Raw genomic sequence first — 19,573 nt, 5'->3', positions numbered from 1 at the left:
TTAATGTATCGTTACTTTAACAACGACCACATGCCGATTCCACTTATTACCTTGTTGTTATGTAAAAACAAGTTGGGCACAGCTGTTGATTTCAGTAATCGTCTTGTGTTTTGTTGAACTGGTTTGAAGTCATCTATTGAAAAATGTTCACTGCACAACTTTATGTTCTTAACGACTTTAAGCGGTAAATTAACATCCCGCTGAACTGCCAGCAGCCATAGCTTCAGTCGCTCACGATCATTTAATGGGAATTTGTGAAAGGTAAGCCGTTCATTTTGCAGAATTGGTAAAGCACCTTTACGTTTTCTCGTTGGTTTCTCACGATTCTGACATCCAGGAAATGCACACTTTTTAACCATTGTAAAAACTACATCGAGACCTAAATCACAATAAGTGTCAAATTCAATAGCTTACATAAAGCGCGTGTCTTCCTCTGCTTATAAACAGATCGTTTTGCGCTTCCGGCAATGTCGGGACATCATCTTGTACAGTAGATGGCAGTAATACTCCCAAGGAGTGAGCAGCCAGTAACAAATAGTAGTAGAAGAAGAACGCCGTAATCTCAGTTCTCGTGCATGTGTCACGAGCTGTGTCCCAATGTTGAAGGCTGCATCCTTCGAAGGACGCAGACTTCAAGGATGCAGCCTATGCGTCCTCTGAAGGACGCACCATGTAGCCTTCCTAGGATTTCCTAATTGTGCAACCAGGTGTTCCCGATCACCGCTCCTGGCGCCAAGCAACGGTGCGAGAGGACAGCTGCTATCCTGATCATTCATTTTGATAACTGAGTAAACAGCTATGGAGCCAGAATTGGCTATTGTCATTTTTATTTTTTATATTTTACTGGAGGTCATGGTGTGCCCCGGCGCTGCCGAATCATGTATTTTCGGTTTAGCCCTGTTTGAATACAAAACCCAATTTAATATAAAAAGTCCAGTATTTCTCGCGCTCGTCATCTGCAGCTGTCACAGTTGCCAGGCGACAAGAACAATCCTTCGTAGGCTAGACCGGTCCGAGCGCTTCAGATGCGCCCTTTGATATGGGACGCTGCTGTAGTTAGCAACAATTTGTTAATATTGTGACAATAAGCCTACATTTTGTTACTTTAATTTTCGGAACTGCATATTTCGTTAAGTATTCACTTACAAATGTGAAGTAACCTGAAGTACTTTTTTCCCTCACATCACAATATGATTACATTACACTACACAAAAGTATATAATGTAACAACCAGATATTACTGTATATTGAAAATATACAGAAGTAAAATGCAACATAGCCTACGCAGTAATGCAGTAGTAGCCTAACATAAATGCAGTAGTTATTAAAAGTACTTTTTTCAGAAAGCCGTCGATTGAATCAGCCCTGCAAACCTGTTGGTAGACAACTTAGTGGATAGTGGAAATATGCACTTTAACACTCTGGAGACCATCCCAGATGATGTCCCACCAGCAGGAGGCCTTACCAGGGGCAGCCCATCCCGGTCCAGCAGCTCCAGCGTCTCCCTGCTCAGCTCAATAGAGTCTACATCATTTTTTTTTCTTATTTTATGTATTGTAAAATTAAATGTTTATTTTATGTTGATTTTGATATGTTTAACGTATTTTGTAAATAGTTGGAAAAAGTACCCCTAATGTAGCCTATAGAACAAATGATTTTCATTTACCAATTTTATTTGAAAAAATAAAAAGGTATAGAATTTGTTTCATGCAGAAAGTATTACTGTCATTACAAAAATAAACAATGTCCAGAACAATTCATTCTCTTTTATTTACACAATTAAAGTTGCATAAAAATAAATGTACATCATTTTTCTTTAAAAAAATAAAAGTTAAAAAAGTTAAACAAGAATATGTAGAAAATATATATATTTTTCAATCATTCTCTCAAGAAGGGAAAACAGCCTGTCCATCCTCTTCCTTCTTTCCTGTGCACTCCTCGCCTCTGCCTCCCTCTGTAGTTGCATTTCTTCTCTGATCAAGTCCAAAAACTCGTCCTGTCTCGCCGCCTTTGTGCTGGTGCTGCTGCCCCTGGCTCCTCCTCACCTTGGGCACCCACTACTGAACTCGGCCCTGGTGTGTCCTCAGGGATTGAGGCGATGAAGACAGGGGGGTTGGTGCAATGCATCTGTCCCAACACCTCATCCATGAGGACAAACCAGGGCCAAGCTTCAGCAGTGGGTTTCCCACTCACATCCTCTCCTGTCCCAGGACACTTGCAATCCTAAAGGCAGAGCAAATGAACCATGGCTTGTTAACAACAACAGGACAATACATTTCAGCAAAGATGTGTGTACTTTTCTTTATATATATATATATATATATATATATATATATATAGACCCATTTTTTCCTGAATTGTTCTAAAAAAGCAGAAAAGGGTACTTAACACAGAGGAGCAATCTTAAGTGCATTGTTAACACTGCAAAATATGACACATCAAGACATGCATACAAAATACTTAAGAAATCATATTTCTGTATACTAAAATTTGGTTAAAACCACATAGCTTGCATGACAGCACTACAAAAACACATAAAAGTGAAACCCCATTGCCTTATCTACTGCTTTTCTTATTGTTTTGGGCTTTATTGGGTGAGTGATATTTCTTATAATACACAAGTGCAAATATTACAAATAGGTCGTTAAACTAATAACGTTATTACCACAAGTTTTGCCTAAAACTACCTGATAAATGAAGCCACGCAATGGTGACGAAGGAGTTAAGAAGAAGTTTATAAGAAAATTTAACTCTGGTTTCGCTAGCTATTTGAGTAAATGAAAACATAATACTTACATTTAAATGTGAATTTGCTGTCCACCACCGATCTCTAGTCTCGGCCGCCTTTAAAAATAAATAAATGCTGTCGTCAACGGCGCGCAATGACTTATGGGGTAGAATAGGCCGCTAAGTGTCCATTTATGTATCCTTCTTTTCACGGGGAAACGAAGGGTGCATTTGGCGTCGCTTTTGAATCAGGGAAGCCTTCGTCGCGGCGCGATGACGCAACCGGCCTTCGAATATGGCCTTCGGAGGATGGAGAATTGAATTGGGACAGCCTTCATCGAGCCGCGGTGACGCAATCGGCCTTCAAATACGGCCATCCGGCCTTCAAATACGGCCTTCGAAGGACGCAGCCTTCACTTTGGGACACAGCTACTGTGTGACAAAAATGATTAGAAAAGAGATTAAAAACCCTTGTGAATACAGTGCTATTTGGAGACCTCCTGTGGATACCCGTCTCATTACACTGCAAATATGTTGCTATGGCAGCGAGGCCAATTGCCCGATTGACAGCAGGTGTGGAGCAATTAACAGAGAGCGTTGGGAGAGGAACACAGATTCAGATGGGGCTTTAAAAAGAGAGAGGAAACAGACTGTCGTGTGGTTCTCCTCCTGTGAGGGTGGTTCTCTTTCCGTGAGATACTGTGTTCTTTTCGGCGGGTTGTTTGGATTTGAGGCTGGGCTGTGAAGTGAGCGAAGACTGAAGCTGAGAAATAGACGGAGGAGAGTGAAGTGTTTGTCAACAGAAACCCAAGGAATATTGTCAGCGGTGGGAAAGACGCAAAGTGATGAGTATCAGATCCGTTGTTTATATGCACTAACACTGAAGTGGTGTTGAGAGTTTGGAAAGTGTGTGGCACGAGTGAACCAGTACACCGAGTGAATTGTTGATCTGTCTCCAACTTTGTCCTCTCCCTGCCGTATGTGATGATTGCTGTACCCGTTTTTCTGCTGTCTCTGGAGAGAAGTTGAGCCCTTGTGAGAGACGAGCGTTTATCTGGTGGGAGAAAGACCGGTGGGTGAGTGCTGGCCCGAATGCACGGTGTGCGAGTGGAATGCAGTGCCTGAAGTGACGATTCACACGGTTTGTGTCATGGAGTGAAGTTTATCGTGTGGACAAGTAATAGTAGTCTGATGTGCACTCTCTCCTTACAGTCTTTCACCCGCTGTCCCCAAGGAAGGTTTGATATATCGAGCGCCCAACGTACCCTTTGAGACAGCCTGGCTTTATTAATGTTGAATGTTTCATCTACTGGTAAATGGTTAAATCCTGCGGCATTATTACAGTGTACAGCTGAAGTGAAGTGTCTCGCTCAAAGCATCCTTCCTGCCTGGTGGTCTCCACACGCCCCTATCGAAAGCCGCTGCCCTGTTCAGAACGATAGAAGGTATTGCAGCCGAATGTTTCATCTGTTGTTGAATGGTTGAATCATGTTGCAGTGTTACAGTGTACAGCTGAAGCGGAGCGACGCGCTTAAAGCATCCTTCCTGCCTGGTGGTCTCCACACGCCCCTATCGAAAGCCGCTGCCCTGTTCAGAATGAGAGAAGGTATTGCAGCCGAATGTTTCATCTACTGTTGAATGGTTGAATCCTGTTGTAGTGTTACAGTGTACAGCTGAAGCGGAGCGACTCGCTCAAAGCATCCTTCCTGCCTGGTGGTCTCCACACGCCCTTATCGAAAGCCGCTGCCCTGTTCAGAATGAGAGAAGGTATTGCAGCCGAATGTTTCATCTACTGTTGAATGGTTGAATCCTGTTGTAGTGTTACAGTGTACAGCTGAAGCGGAGCGTCTCGCTTAAAGCATCCTTCCTGCCTGGTGGTCTCCACACGCCCCTATCGAAAGCCGCTGTCCTGTTCAGAACGAGAGAAGGTATTACAGCCGAATGGTTATCTGCTGTTGAACTACTAAACCTTGTTACATTGTTGCCGTGTACAGTTGAAGCGGAGCGACTCGCTTAAAGCATCCTCCCTGCTTGGTGGTCTCCACACGCCCTAATTGGAAGCCTTTGCCCTGTTGGAAAGAGAGGAGGTATTTCAGCTGGATGTTTCATATGCTGTTGAACAGTTAAACTTTGCTGCGTTGTTACAGTGTACTGTCGAAGTGGAGTGTCTCGCTCAAAGTGTCCTCTCCGTCTGGTGGCCTTCACTCGCTCCAACGAAAGCCCCTGCCCTGTGTAGGAAGAGAGAAGGTATTTCAACTGAATGTTCGTAGATTGTTGAATAGTTAAACCCTGTTACCTGGTTACAGCGCACTGTCGAAGTGGAGTGTCTCGCTCAAAGTGTCCTCTCCGTCTGGCGTCTGGTCTCCACATGCCAGAGGTGGGAGTAAGTCACACATGTGCAAGTCTCAAGTCTTTAACCTTCAAGTCTCAAGCAAGTCCAAGTCAATTTTGCGAAAAGCAAGTCAAGTCACTGCTTTATGTCAATCAAGTCAAGTCGTAGCTTGGGTCACAAGTCACTGGCAAGTCATACACACGTTTGATGATTTCACTGAATTTATATATTAAAATAAGTTAAAACTACAGAAGTTGTGGACTATGGTTTTATTTGCAACATTTTTTTTTAAATATGCATTTCCACATACAGCTGAGTGATTACTACAATAAAAATCGAAAAAATTTAAAATAAATAAAATTTCAAACTACATAGCCGTAAATGTAACTGAAATTAGGCCAACATTAAATCATGAAAAAATAAATATGCCTAAAACATTGCAGAAGACCATTAAAAGGTATTTAAACAATTCACAAAAAGTATAATGGTTCCTATGCCACCAAATGGCATTCTTCAAACTGGCATCCCCTTTATATAAGTTATATATTTTTAAATATGAAGTTAAATCCGCCTAGGCTAATTATAAAAATAACTCATACTAGGGCAATTTTTCCACCACATTTTGAATTTTGGGTGCATATTAATTCTGCTGGCATTTTGCCACCAACCCCCTGATAACATCTGACCCTGCTTTAAGAGAAACATAAAACACGACTATGTTTTCTATGTTGTTTTTTGTCATTGGAAAGAACAATATATTTGGCTTTAAAGCATGATTCGAAAGAAATGTGGCAAATGTTATACAAAACATATGCCATCATTAATTATCATTTGAATATTGACAACATTAAGCTACATTTGAAAACATAATTGTGTATAAAGAGGCATGCTGTTTTGACCAATATTCTCTCTAGATTTAAAGATTTAGTATTAAAGAAAGTCAAATTAACAAACAGGTTAAGCCATAGCTTACTTTTAGACGTGGTGAATGAAGTTCGACTGTTCGAGCTTGTGATGGTCGTCCGATATCCCTTGCCAGTTATTATGCGTACAGCAAATCTTCTTGTATGAATATGGTCAATTTTAGTCTTTATATCCAAAAAGAAACGATGCTGGGAGATGTTTTTGTATTTAGCGCGCTGCCGCGCTCACCGCGATGTTTGTTTTTTCAGGGCTTGTGCAGCGTCACGCAATCGCGCAGAATCTGATGACTGGCGTCAATGGTTCCGTGCTTTTCATTTTGTTCATCAATTGATGTTGCGATGATTTATATAAAAATGTATATCAAGTCATTCTCGAGTCATACAGTTCAAGTCAAGTCTCGAGTCATTGGATCTCAAGTCAAAGTCAAGTCGAGTCATTTTCTTTATTTAGTCAAGCAAGTCTCAAGTCCTTAATTTTGCGACTCGAGTCAAGTCATGTGACTCGAGTCCCCCATCTCTGCCACATGCCCCATTGAAGCTCCCGTCCTGTTCAGAAAGAGAAGTATTGTTGTCAAGCGTTCGCATACTGTTGACTGATGAACCCTGTTGTATTGTTGCAGTGCACAGCAAAGAGGGAGCGTCTCACTTAAAGTGTCCTTTGGCCTGGTGGCCCTCCACGCCCGCGTTACAAGCGGCCGCCGCTGTTGAGAAGGAAAGAGAATAGCTGCGGTACTTACCTCGATCGAAGTGTCGTCCGGTTGTTCAAGGTTCTCTCCCGTCCCGGCTCAAGGCCCCCGTCTCACTTGGCGTGGCCCAGAGGACATCTGCCGGAATATACTCACCTGCTTCTCCTCCTGGCCCGGCCCGCTCACCATCCTGTGCTCCGTCCGAGTTTGAGACCACCACCCTCTGGATACTTACCTCGGGGCAGCATCCGGGGCCAGCTCCATCCTCGCCGTGAGTACTTACCCAGTGACCTACCTGACGGTGTGAGTCCCCCTCCGATCCCCCTTCAACGAGCTGCAGGGCTGCCACGAGTGTTCCGTCCTCCTCGGCCCAGGAGGGGCCATCGAATTGCCACTGGCGACCAGAAGGAAGATTTTAATTAGGACTTTTCAAATTTTGCTTTTAACTCAAAGAAATTGTTATTCCTTACTCCTCTTGTCCGTCTTGTTCCTTGACACGCTCCTCGAGGTGGTACCCGGTCTCCAAGGGTGGGTGCAGTCTGGCTCGGCCCACCCCGACCTGTGACACATGCGTCGTGGTGCTCCCGTGAACTCTCGTCAGAGGCCCACATTGAAGAACACTAATAGTTGGATAAAGTCGTTATTTTTCTGCACAAAAAGTATTGTCGTCGCATGATAAACTTAATGTAGAGCCACTGTAGTCACTTGGACTATTTTAACGATGTTTTTAATAACTATTCTGGGCCGGCGAGTTTGGGTCCCTCTGAAAGCCTATGGAGGAGTGAGACAGCTCTCAGATTTCATCAAAAATATCTTAATTTGTGATCCGAAGATGAACGAAAGACTTACATGGTTGGAACAACATGAGGGAGAGTAATTACTGACAGAATTTTAATTTTTGGGTGAACTAACCCTGCTAGAGTAAATTTATAAATGTTACATTGTAAATTAAGTAAATGTGTTCCATATTATAAATGATAATTTATTTATATGGGTTATTAAATGTTTGTTTAAAGTTATTGGCCTATCATTTTCAAAAGTATATAACTTACACAGCATAGGCTATATTTGTAACTGAAAACACACACACACACACACACACACACACACACACACACACACACACACACACACACACACACACACACGTTTTTGTAATTTGGTGTTCAACCCATCATATTTTTTTTTTTGTCAGAGCTGTTGTGTAAACAAATTAAAATAAAAGTCAAATAAGACAGCAGGTTAAACTATGTCCTCAGAACAAGAGTAAAGTGTCTGTTTTATCGGTAAAAGCACAAATGGAGACATGAGTTCTGACCCTATAGTTTGTTTGTGCTGTTCTGTCTCTGTGTTTACAGTAAACATCGTCTTGGATGCTGCAGGCTGATGAGTGCTATAATGAAATTAGTACATCATATTTAAAATATGTTTTGATCACAGGCTCGACATGTACGCTTGACAAAATCCACCAAGTGGATTTTTTGAAGGGGCAAGTGAAAGAGAATTTGATTTGCCCGACCGGACAAATAGCCTGATTAAAATGTCAATAACAAAAAAAATACTATTCTGCATTCATTTAGTGTAAGTGGCGACTGATAGTGAATACAATTCACCTTATTTTCCATGACAACAAGGGCGACGCCATTACGCTAATTTTGTCATCTTACTTCCGGCTGAGCGGGACTTCAACTTCCGGCTGAAACGACCTACGCTAGTTTCTAGCGTAATTCTATAGTTGTAACGGTAAAATATGTAAAGTATTATATGCTCAGTTAGGGGCTGCCATAACAATTGGATTAAGAGGATAGAACAATTTAACCAACGGTGTTACGAACACAATGTAGGCTAAAGCGATCGGAGTGTTGTGGTGTACTTTACGAATTACACGAGGAGCACCTGAGGCAATGGCGGAAGGCGCTAAACTTGAAGTGCTCACCCAAGCGCTGTGTGTTCGTACCATGTGTGTTATATGTGTTCGTACCATTTTATGGACGGGGAGCAGACTGACGAACGAACACCCTTACCCCGAGTAAAGGCTCGGCTACGATGTTCTGGTAAAAAAGTCCCGACGGGTGCTGAACAGGTTGTCAGATTCAGGTAAGCTAACTTACCTATCTATATGCTTGTTAGTCTAACGTTAGATGAAGTCCGTTCTATGAATACATTAGTAACGAGCCGTTCACAAAATACAACGAATCTTGCATGATTACCATTGGCCAACTATATGTCATATTTCTTATATTTCGTTTACTCTGTGATATGGACCTAAGGGTCTGAAATAAAGAATGGATGAATATTCACGATAGTACAATATATTATGGTACATTACAATCTTATAATAGCTCACATTATTCCTGTAAGGAGGCCAGCTAGCTACATCTCTTATTCAGATATTGACCTATGTAGAGTTAGGAGATTGTGTATATACTGTTTCGTTTTTAATGCATCTTTCTTTTTCACACTGTTCTAAGTATGAGTGCCATCATAAATTAATTCATTCTCATTTTAAGTACTAATTTAAATCTACATTTTAAATTTAAATCTAATTTAATTAAGTACTATTTAAATCTATTTTAAGTACTAATGTAAAAATGCTTATGGTTCTATTATTTCCTTAGATCATCGATGAGCGTCAGTGTTGCAGTGGACAACTGTGAGGATGATCACAGCAGCCCCATGCCCCAGACCTGTGATGCAGAAACACAATGGGAGAATCCATCTGTCTCTGACCACAACTACGCTCCAAAATCTCAACTCAACCTGAAGCCACCTACATCTGAAATGGGAACACAATGCGTTGAGCCAGTGCCATACTACATAACTCTGCTGAGAAATGACCACCTTTGTCAGCTCTACACAGGGTCGACATTGATGCATTCCACTCAGTTGCCGAGCACCTTACCAGTTCACACACCAACAGCTTTCAGCTACACACTTGGTATCAGCTCCTGATGACTCTGATGAAGCTGCGTCTTAAAGGGTTAGTTCACCCAAAAATGAAAACTCTGTCAGTAATTACTCACCCTCATGTTGTTCCAACCCCGTAAGACCTTCGTTCATCTTCGGAAACACAAATTAAGATATTTTTTATTAAATCTGAGAGCTGTCCTCCATTCTCACTCCTCCATTTTATTATTTTTCTCAATTTGTGTTCCGAAGATGAACGAAGGTCTTACGGGGTTGGAACAACATGAGGGTGAGTGATTACTGACAGAATTTTCATTTTTGGGTGAACTAACCCTTTAATTTATTGCAGGGTGATCTTGCTGAAAGGTTTGGTGTTTCTCAGTCCATTGTAAGCAAGGTGATTTTGCGTTGGCTTGACATCATGGAGAAGTGTTTCAGAGAGCAGTTTCCAAACACAACATGTAGAGCACAATATATCAAAATTGCGCAAATGTATATATCGCAATATGCATATTTTTTTTTAGCTTTAATAAGCTTTAATCAGTTTATATAATTCATACAGTGAAAAACTAAGCAGTGTTTTACATTTACATTTGATTATTCAGTTTCTGTTGTTAAATAACCCTAATGTAGGAAAACCTGAACCCCGTGGTTTACACTGATGTTAAAATAACACTTCTTATATACAGTAAAACACTGATGTTCACTATCACAAGTTGAAGGGATGTTTTCTTGTTACAAAAAGAATGTGAAACACATATGTAGGTTATATAATTTTAAATCTAATTTAAGTTAATTTTATATACTTTAAGCATTATCGTATCGCATATCGAATATCGCATTGTTTAATGAGTTATCGCATATCGCATTTTTCTTCAATATCGTGCACTTAATAACTTGGTCCAGGCAATGAAGTAATGGCAGACAGAGGCTTCACCATTACCGATCTCCTCTATGAAAGGAAGGGAAAACTTGTCCTCCTTTTGAATCTTGTAAAACAGATGTTACCTGTTATGAGTAGTTATTTTTATAAACCTTTACAATGTGAGCAGATGTTACCTGTTATGAATAGTTATTTTTATAAACCTTTACAATGTGCCCAGATGTTACCTGTTATGAATAGTTATTTTATAAACCTTTACAGTGTGAGCAGATGTTACCTGTTATGAATAGTTATTTTTATAAACCTTTACAGTGTGAGCAGATGTTACCTGTTATGAATAGTTGTTTTTATAAACCTTTACAGTGTGAGCAGATGTTACCTGTTATGAATAGTTGTTTTTATAAACCTTTACAGTGTGAGCAGATGTTACCTGTTATGAATAGTTGTTTTTATAAACCTTTACAGTGTGAGGAGATGTTACCTGTTATGAATAGTTGTTTTTATAAACCTTTACAGTGTGAGGAGATGTTACCTGTTATGAATAGTTGTTTTTATAAACCTTTACAGTGTGAGCAGATGTTACCTGTTATGAATAGTTGTTTTTATAAACCTTTACAGTGTGAGCAGATGTTACCTGTTATGAATAGTTGTTTTTATAAACCTTTACAGTGTGAGCCGATGTTACCTGTTATGAATAGTTGTTTTTATAAACCTTTACAGTGTGAGCAGATGTTACCTGTTATGAATAGTTGTTTTTATAAACCTTTACAGTGTGAGCAGATGTTACCTGTTATGAATAGTTGTTTTTATAAACCTTTACAGTGTGAGCCGATGTTACCTGTTATGAATAGTTGTTTTTATAAACCTTTACAGTGTGAGCCGATGTTACCTGTTATGAATAGTTGTTTTTATAAACCTTTACAGTGTGAGCCGATGTTACCTGTTATGAATAGTTGTTTTTATAAACCTTTACAGTGTGAGCCGATGTTACCTGTTATGAATAGTTGTTTTTATAAACCTTTACAGTGTGAGGAGATGTTACCTGTTATGAATAGTTGTTTTTATAAACCTTTACAGTGTGAGGAGATGTTACCTGTTATGAATAGTTGTTTTTATAAACCTTTACAGTGTGAGCAGATGTTACCTGTTATGAATAGTTGTTTTTATAAACCTTTACAGTGTGAGCCGATGTTACCTGTTATGAATAGTTGTTTTTATAAACCTTTACAGTGTGAGGAGATGTTACCTGTTATGAATAGTTGTTTTTATAAACCTTTACAGTGTGAGGAGATGTTACCTGTTATGAATAGTTGTTTTTATAAACCTTTACAGTGTGAGCAGATGTTACCTGTTATGAGTAGTTATTTTTATAAACCTTTACAATGTGAGCAGATGTTACCTGTTATGAATAGTTATTTTTATAAACCTTTACAGTGTGCCCAGATGTTACCTGTTATGAATAGTTGTTTTTATAAACCTTTACAGTGTGAGCAGATGTTACCTGTTATGAATAGTTGTTTTTATAAACCTTTACAGTGTGAGCAGATGTTACCTGTTATGAATAGTTGTTTTTATAAACCTTTACAGTGTGAGCAGATGTTACCTGTTATGAATAGTTGTTTTTATAAACCTTTACAGTGTGAGCAGATGTTACCTGTTATGAATAGTTGTTTTTATAAACCTTTACAGTGTGAGCAGATGTTACCTGTTATGAATAGTTGTTTTTATAAACCTTTACAGTGTGAGGAGATGTTACCTGTTATGAATAGTTGTTTTTATAAACCTTTACAGTGTGAGCAGATGTTACCTGTTATGAATAGTTGTTTTTATAAACCTTTACAGTGTGAGCAGATGTTACCTGTTATGAATAGTTGTTTTTATAAACCTTTACAGTGTGAGCCGATGTTACCTGTTATGAATAGTTGTTTTTATAAACCTTTACAGTGTGAGCCGATGTTACCTGTTATGAATAGTTGTTTTTATAAACCTTTACAGTGTGAGCCGATGTTACCTGTTATGAATAGTTGTTTTTATAAACCTTTACAGTGTGAGCCGATGTTACCTGTTATGAATAGTTGTTTTTATAAACCTTTACAGTGTGAGCCGATGTTACCTGTTATGAATAGTTGTTTTTATAAACCTTTACAGTGTGAGCCGATGTTACCTGTTATGAATAGTTGTTTTTATAACCCTTTACAGTGTGAGCCGATGTTACCTGTTATGAATAGTTGTTTTTATAAACCTTTACAGTGTGAGGAGATGTTACCTGTTATGAATAGTTGTTTTTATAAACCTTTACAGTGTGAGGAGATGTTACCTGTTATGAATAGTTGTTTTTATAAACCTTTACAGTGTGAGCAGATGTTACCTGTTATGAATAGTTGTTTTTATAAACCTTTACAGTGTGAGCCGATGTTACCTGTTATGAATAGTTGTTTTTATAAACCTTTACAGTGTGAGGAGATGTTACCTGTTATGAATAGTTGTTTTTATAAACCTTTACAGTGTGAGGAGATGTTACCTGTTATGAATAGTTGTTTTTATAAACCTTTACAGTGTGAGCCGATGTTACCTGTTATGAATAGTTGTTTTTATAAACCTTTACAGTGTGAGCCGATGTTACCTGTTATGAATAGTTGTTTTTATAAACCTTTACAGTGTGAGCCGATGTTACCTGTTATGAATAGTTGTTTTTATAACCCTTTACAGTGTGAGCCGATGTTACCTGTTATGAATAGTTGTTTTTATAAACCTTTACAGTGTGAGCAGATGTTACCTGTTATGAATAGTTGTTTTTATAACCCTTTACAGTGTGAGCAGATGTTACCTGTTATGAATAGTTGTTTTTATAAACCTTTACAGTGTGAGCAGATGTTACCTGTTATGAATAGTTATTTTTATAAACCTTTACAGTGTGCCCAGATGTTACCTGTTATGAATAGTTATTTTTATAAACCTTTACAGTGTGCCCAGATGTTACCTGTTATGAATAGTTGTTTTTATAAACCTTTACAGTGTGAGCAGATGTTACCTGTTATGAATAGTTGTTTTTATAAACCTTTACAGTGTGAGCAGATGTTACCTGTTATGAATAGTTGTTTTTATAAACCTTTACAGTGTGAGCAGATGTTACCTGTTATGAATAGTTGTTTTTATAAACCTTTACAGTGTGAGCCGATGTTACCTGTTATGAATAGTTGTTTTTATAAACCTTTACAGTGTGAGGAGATGTTACCTGTTATGAATAGTTGTTTTTATAAACCTTTACAGTGTGAGCCGATGTTACCTGTTATGAATAGTTGTTTTTATAAACCTTTACAGTGTGAGCCGATGTTACCTGTTATGAATAGTTGTTTTTATAAACCTTTACAGTGTGCCCAGATGTTACCTGTTATGAATAGTTGTTTTTATAAACCTTTACAGTGTGAGCAGATGTTACCTGTTATGAATAGTTGTTTTTATAAACCTTTACAGTGTGAGCCGATGTTACCTGTTATGAATAGTTGTTTTTATAAACCTTTACAGTGTGAGCCGATGTTATTTTTATAAACCTTTACAGTGTGAGCCGATGTTACCTGTTATGAATAGTTGTTTTTATAAACCTTTACAGTGTGAGCCGATGTTACCTGTTATGAATAGTTGTTTTTATAAACCTTTACAGTGTGAGCCGATGTTACCTGTTATGAATAGTTGTTTTTATAACCCTTTACAGTGTGAGCCGATGTTACCTGTTATGAATAGTTGTTTTTATAACCCTTTACAGTGTGAGCCGATGTTACCTGTTATGAATAGTTGTTTTTATAACCCTTTACAGTGTGAGCAGATGTTACCTGTTATGAATAGTTGTTTTTATAACCCTTTACAGTGTGAGCAGATGTTACCTGTTATGAATAGTTGTTTTTATAAACCTTTACAGTGTGAGCCGATGTTACCTGTTATGAATAGTTGTTTTTATAACCCTTTACAGTGTGAGCCGATGTTACCTGTTATGAATAGTTGTTTTTATAACCCTTTACAGTGTGAGCAGATGTTACCTGTTATGAATAGTTGTTTTTATAACCCTTTACAGTGTGAGCAGATGTTACCTGTTATGAATAGTTGTTTTTATAACCCTTTACAGTGTGAGCAGATGTTACCTGTTATGAATAGTTGTTTTTATAAACCTTTACAGTGTGAGCAGATGTTACCTGTTATGAATAGTTATTTTTATAAACCTTTATAGTGTGCCCAGATGTTACCTGTTATGAATAGTTATTTTTATAAACCTTTACAGTGTGCCCAGATGTTACCTGTTATGAATAGTTATTTTTATAAACCTTTACAGTGTGAGCAGATGTTACCTGTTATGAATAGTTGTTTTTATAAACCTTTACAGTGTGAGCAGATGTTACCTGTTATGAATAGTTGTTTTTATAAACCTTTACAGTGTGAGCAGATGTTACCTGTTATGAATAGTTGTTTTTATAAACCTTTACAATGACCAGATTTTCCCTGTTATGAAGTTTTTTTTTTTTATGAACCTTTACAATGTGACCAGATTTTACCTGTCAGTCATTTATTATAAAACAATATAATGTGAGCTCTGTGGATTCCCCTTAAAACTTAAATGAATTAAGTCTTCTAGTTAGAAGGAATAAGTCACGTCAAGTTTGCAAATGAATACCATCTTGGTTTATTACTTATGAAATTTAAATGGTGAAATGTATCTACATGAAGGTCAGTATAAGGTGTCTCTAGCTTCCTGAAAACATCAAACACTTCTTAAAACTGATTTTATACAACTTATTTAATGGTTCATATTTAACCAATTACCTAATCTCCTATCCTTAACCCTAAATATTCTCATTCCTTATTATTTACAAATAATTTTTTATTGCTGCTCCGTCAACTCCTTCTGACAGGACGTAGTTAAATATTCCCATAGGTTAACGTTACCTCTGGCCACGTTAACAATGACGATGGATGAGACAATGTGAGACGAACTGATAGTTGTACGAAGTTTTCTCCGTGCTCCCAATTTAAAACATTTACGGTATTAACGTTATTTGTCATTTTTATAAAGTTTTGGCTAACTATAAACAATCTTCTAACTACTGAAATAGCTACCGGATGTGCCGTGTCAGTTTAGCGGAAGTCGGATGACAAAATGCGGAAGCGCGAAGTATTAAAAGTGGGCGGGGCGGAATAAGGTGAATATGACAGAAATTATGACTAAGAAGAGTATTTTAGTGTCCATCATTCTGTCCAGAGACACAGTTTAGAAATAAAACACACAGTCTCTGTTTACTGTCAGTTTACAGTCATCTCTGATCACTGATGTTCTGCAGAAGAAAAAGAAAGACTGTCACTGTCAAAACTCTGAACACTGTGACCAGAGACAGAGACAGAAAGTTCAGACTGTCCACTTATTTCACAGCAGACATAAAGGATCATTTTACTGAGTTTTACAGAGTATAATAAAATACAGATATTCGGCAGAAATCACTCAAAACACAAAGGAACAGGTTTAAGAATTACTGCATTTACTAGTGGAAATAAAGTGAGTTTATAGAGAATCTTTAAGCTCTAAAAGTTCTCAGCGGAATTTGAATGAAACTATTTAGTTGACATAAAATATTGACATATTTGTGTTTCTTCTCAGGTTTCCCCACATCTACAGTGACTGTGACACCAGACAGTCCTGTATTCACTGGAGAAACAGTCAATCTGAAGTGTGAGATAAAGTCTGATCACAGTGACTGGAGATCTGAGTGGTATAAAGACAGTGTAATATTACAGACGTCTGATTATCGTTACACTGTAAACAGAGACACTCTCACTATCAGAGGAGCTACTGAGTCTGATCAGGGTCAGTACAGGTGTAAAGGACAGAGAGATGGAAGACCAAACTCATCAACATCAAGATCTGCTGTTTCTCTCTCTGTGAAGGGTGAGTTCAACATCATTGTCCTCCTAAACTCTCTCTACATGATCATGATCACACAACCAATCGAGACACGGCAGGGTCACATGACCCACAGATGGGACGTTTGTCATTATATATTTTAAACAATATTTTAGTAAAAACCTAAAGTAATATTGACATTACTATATATAATTTGAAAGCTTGCTGACAGATTTTCAAAATAAATGACAGAGGAGCAGTAATTTATCAATTTGCAACTAGAATATTTAATACGCATTAGGTATGTTCAGGCCTTTATTTTGAAATAGCTATGAACATGAAAAATCATGAAAGATTGGTAGAAACATGTTTTCATGCCAACAGTTCAAAAGATAAAACCAATTCAATTTTATGTGGAAAAAAGGTCTGAAAAGGTCTTAAATATAATGAAACAAATTATGGTTTCTTGATTTGTGATGTGGCTGTAACGCACATATGTGATTTTTATGCGTTTATTAAAGGTTGAATTCAAATCAAATACTGCTAAACCGCCCATACTACTTCTCAATAGATCTCTATTTCATAAATTGTATGAACATTATGGATATATATGGTTCAGATCACTCTTAACATGTATGGAAATGTAGGCGTCCTTATGGTCATCAACAGAGCTTGGCTGACATCTAGTGAAAGGTTTATTCTGTATCAGCCACATCTGTTCCAATAAGAGGACTGAAGCAATTACTTTAGTACTTTAAATGCTCATTTATCTGACTCTTGAGGATCTGAATCTGTTGTTGTTCTCCTGCAGATCTAAAGCCGAAGCCTGAACTCACATCAGATCCTGCAGGAGCTGCACTGACTGGAAACACAGTGACTTTGACCTGTCGCATGGATCCGTCCACTGGAAACTGGGACTCTTACTGGTACAAACACACACTGAACCCTGAGACAGAGAAGACAGAAACAAACTACAGCCTGAAGATTGATTCAGTGTCTGATGGAGGCCAGTACTGGTGTAGAGCTGGAAGAGGGGAACCAGTCTATTACACACAATACAGTGATGCACTGTGGGTAAATGTTACAGGTGAGAGAGACTGTAGTGTGTGAAGCAACAAATACAGATCAGAGACAATATCTACACAACTTCTGAAACTATAAATGCAATAATCTGTGTTTGTACAGTGAGTCCTAAAGCTGTGGTGACGGTACGACCTGATGAACGAGTGTTTAGAGGAGAAACAGTCACTCTCAGATGTGATATAAAGTGGGCAGGAGACACTGAGTGGACATACAGATGGGAAATAGAGGGAACCAACAACCAATATAAAAACACTGTCAGCCGAACCTCAACACAAGAGTTGAACATCAGCAGTGTTGATCTCTCTCACCGCGGTAAATACACCTGTACAGGACAGATACACACTCAAAGCTCTCAGCGCAGTGATGCTGTTACACTGACTGTCTCAGGTGAGTGTGTGTTTGTTGTGATCAGCTTCTCCCTCAGTTTCTCTACGGCTCTGTAACTCGTGATGTTTTGTTCAGCTGAAGCTCAGGCATCAGTGCGAGTGTCTCCACAGCCGTGGCTGACTGAAGGAGAATCAGCGACTCTGACCTGTGAGGTTTCAGGCTCCTCTAAAGGCTGGACGTTCAGCTGGTTCAGAGATCATGATCATCTGTCAGACAGCAGCAGAGGAGCTGGAGGATCTTACACTCTCAGTCCTGCTGCTCTACAGCACACAGGAGTTTATACGTGCAGAGCAGAGAGAGGACGACCAGCCTATTACACACACAACAGCAGCTCACACACACTGTGGATCACTGGTGAGGGTTTATGCTCGTGCTCATCCGGATCTGTGTTTCACTGCAGTCTCTGTGCTGTCAGTTTTGATGGAGATTTTCCTCTTTTCAGGAGTTTCTGCTTCAGTGTCTCTGGTCCTCAATCCCAGCAGAAGTCAACACTTCTCATCGGACTCTCTCTCTCTGAGCTGTGAGGATCAGAGTAACTCTGCTGGATGGACAGTGAGAAGATACACAGACAAAGACACACAAACTTGTGCAAATCAAACAGGATCTGGATGTGTAATGGACTCTCTCAGCACATCTGACACTGGAGTGTACTGGTGTGAGTCTGAATCTGGAGAGAAACGGCGTCCTCGAAACATCACTGTACATGGTGAGTCCAATCACGCTTACAACTATAAAACACATTAATAACAATCTGTTCAAGATTAAACAATAATATAATTGAGAATTCAGTCATGTGATTATGCATAAACTAAATGAATATCAGAATACTGCACAGTGAATATCAAGATTTAAACTCTATAATAAAATTAAATATTCAGAAGTTTGGGATTGGTACTTTTTTTTTATGTTTTGGAAATATGTTTGATACCGAGGCTGCAGTTATTTGATCAAAAATGTATGAAAACGTTAATTTTCCAGTATTATTACATATGAAATATTACAATAAAACAAAAATTCTATGTGAATATATTGTAAACTGTAATTTATTCAAAGCTGAATGTTCAGCATCATTACTCCAGTCTTCAGTGTCACATGATCCTTCAGAAATCACTCTAATATGATGATTTGCTTCTCAAGAAACATTTAGGATAATTTTTTCAATGTTGAAAAAAAACTATTGTGGAAAACGTGATGCTTTTCTTCTTCTTTGATGAATAGAAAGTTTGAAGAACAGCATTTATTTGAAATATAAATATTTTGTAACATGAATGTCTTTTTTGATCAATGCGTCACATTTGATCATGAATCCTTGCTGAATAAAAGTTTCTCAGATTAAAGGTAATGAACATTTTGCCCCTCCAGATCTTATTAATAATTGAAGTATGGCTCTGATTAACACAGCCTGTATCATCACTACATCTGTTGATGTGTTTCTTGTGTTTGTAGACGGTGAGGTGATTCTGGAGAGTTCTGTTGATCCTGTGATTGAGGGAGAGACTCTGACTCTACACTGTTTACATCGATCTACAAACTCCCCGATCCTCAGCGCTGGTTTCTATAAAGACGGATCACTGATCCAGGATCAGACGACAGGAGAGATGAGCATCACTACTGTCTCAAAGTCACATGAGGGTTTCTACTACTGTAAAACAGAGAGAGGACAGTCACTCCACAGCTGGATCTCAGTCAGAGGTTATTTTATTCATGAGCATCTGATGAGATACGCCACACTATTCATATATATGAGTCTCTGTCTCTTAT

The 19,573-nt window shown here is 38.5% G+C and overlaps 1 protein-coding gene across 1 annotated transcript in view; it reads left to right on the top strand.

Annotated features, from left to right (window-relative positions):
• The window catches only part of LOC311287890 (Fc receptor-like protein 5), a 291,105-nt gene that overhangs the window by 269,528 nt on the left and 2,004 nt on the right, over positions 1–19,573 (top strand). Inside the window, exons 4-8 of the mRNA XM_084405005.1 lie at positions 17,154–17,429; positions 17,528–17,812; positions 17,888–18,166; positions 18,255–18,518; positions 19,259–19,504. Of these exons, the coding sequence (XP_084261131.1) occupies positions 17,154–17,429; positions 17,528–17,812; positions 17,888–18,166; positions 18,255–18,518; positions 19,259–19,504 (1,350 nt within the window). The remainder of the gene's footprint in view (positions 1–17,153; positions 17,430–17,527; positions 17,813–17,887; positions 18,167–18,254; positions 18,519–19,258; positions 19,505–19,573) is intronic.

This window comes from Rutilus rutilus (genome assembly GCF_951802725.1).
Source record: "Rutilus rutilus genome assembly, chromosome: 3".
In the NCBI taxonomy this organism is placed as follows: domain Eukaryota; kingdom Metazoa; phylum Chordata; class Actinopteri; order Cypriniformes; family Leuciscidae; genus Rutilus; species Rutilus rutilus.
The sequence above is the reverse complement of the archived record's forward strand: the minus strand, read 5'-3'. Positions and strand labels throughout refer to the sequence as shown.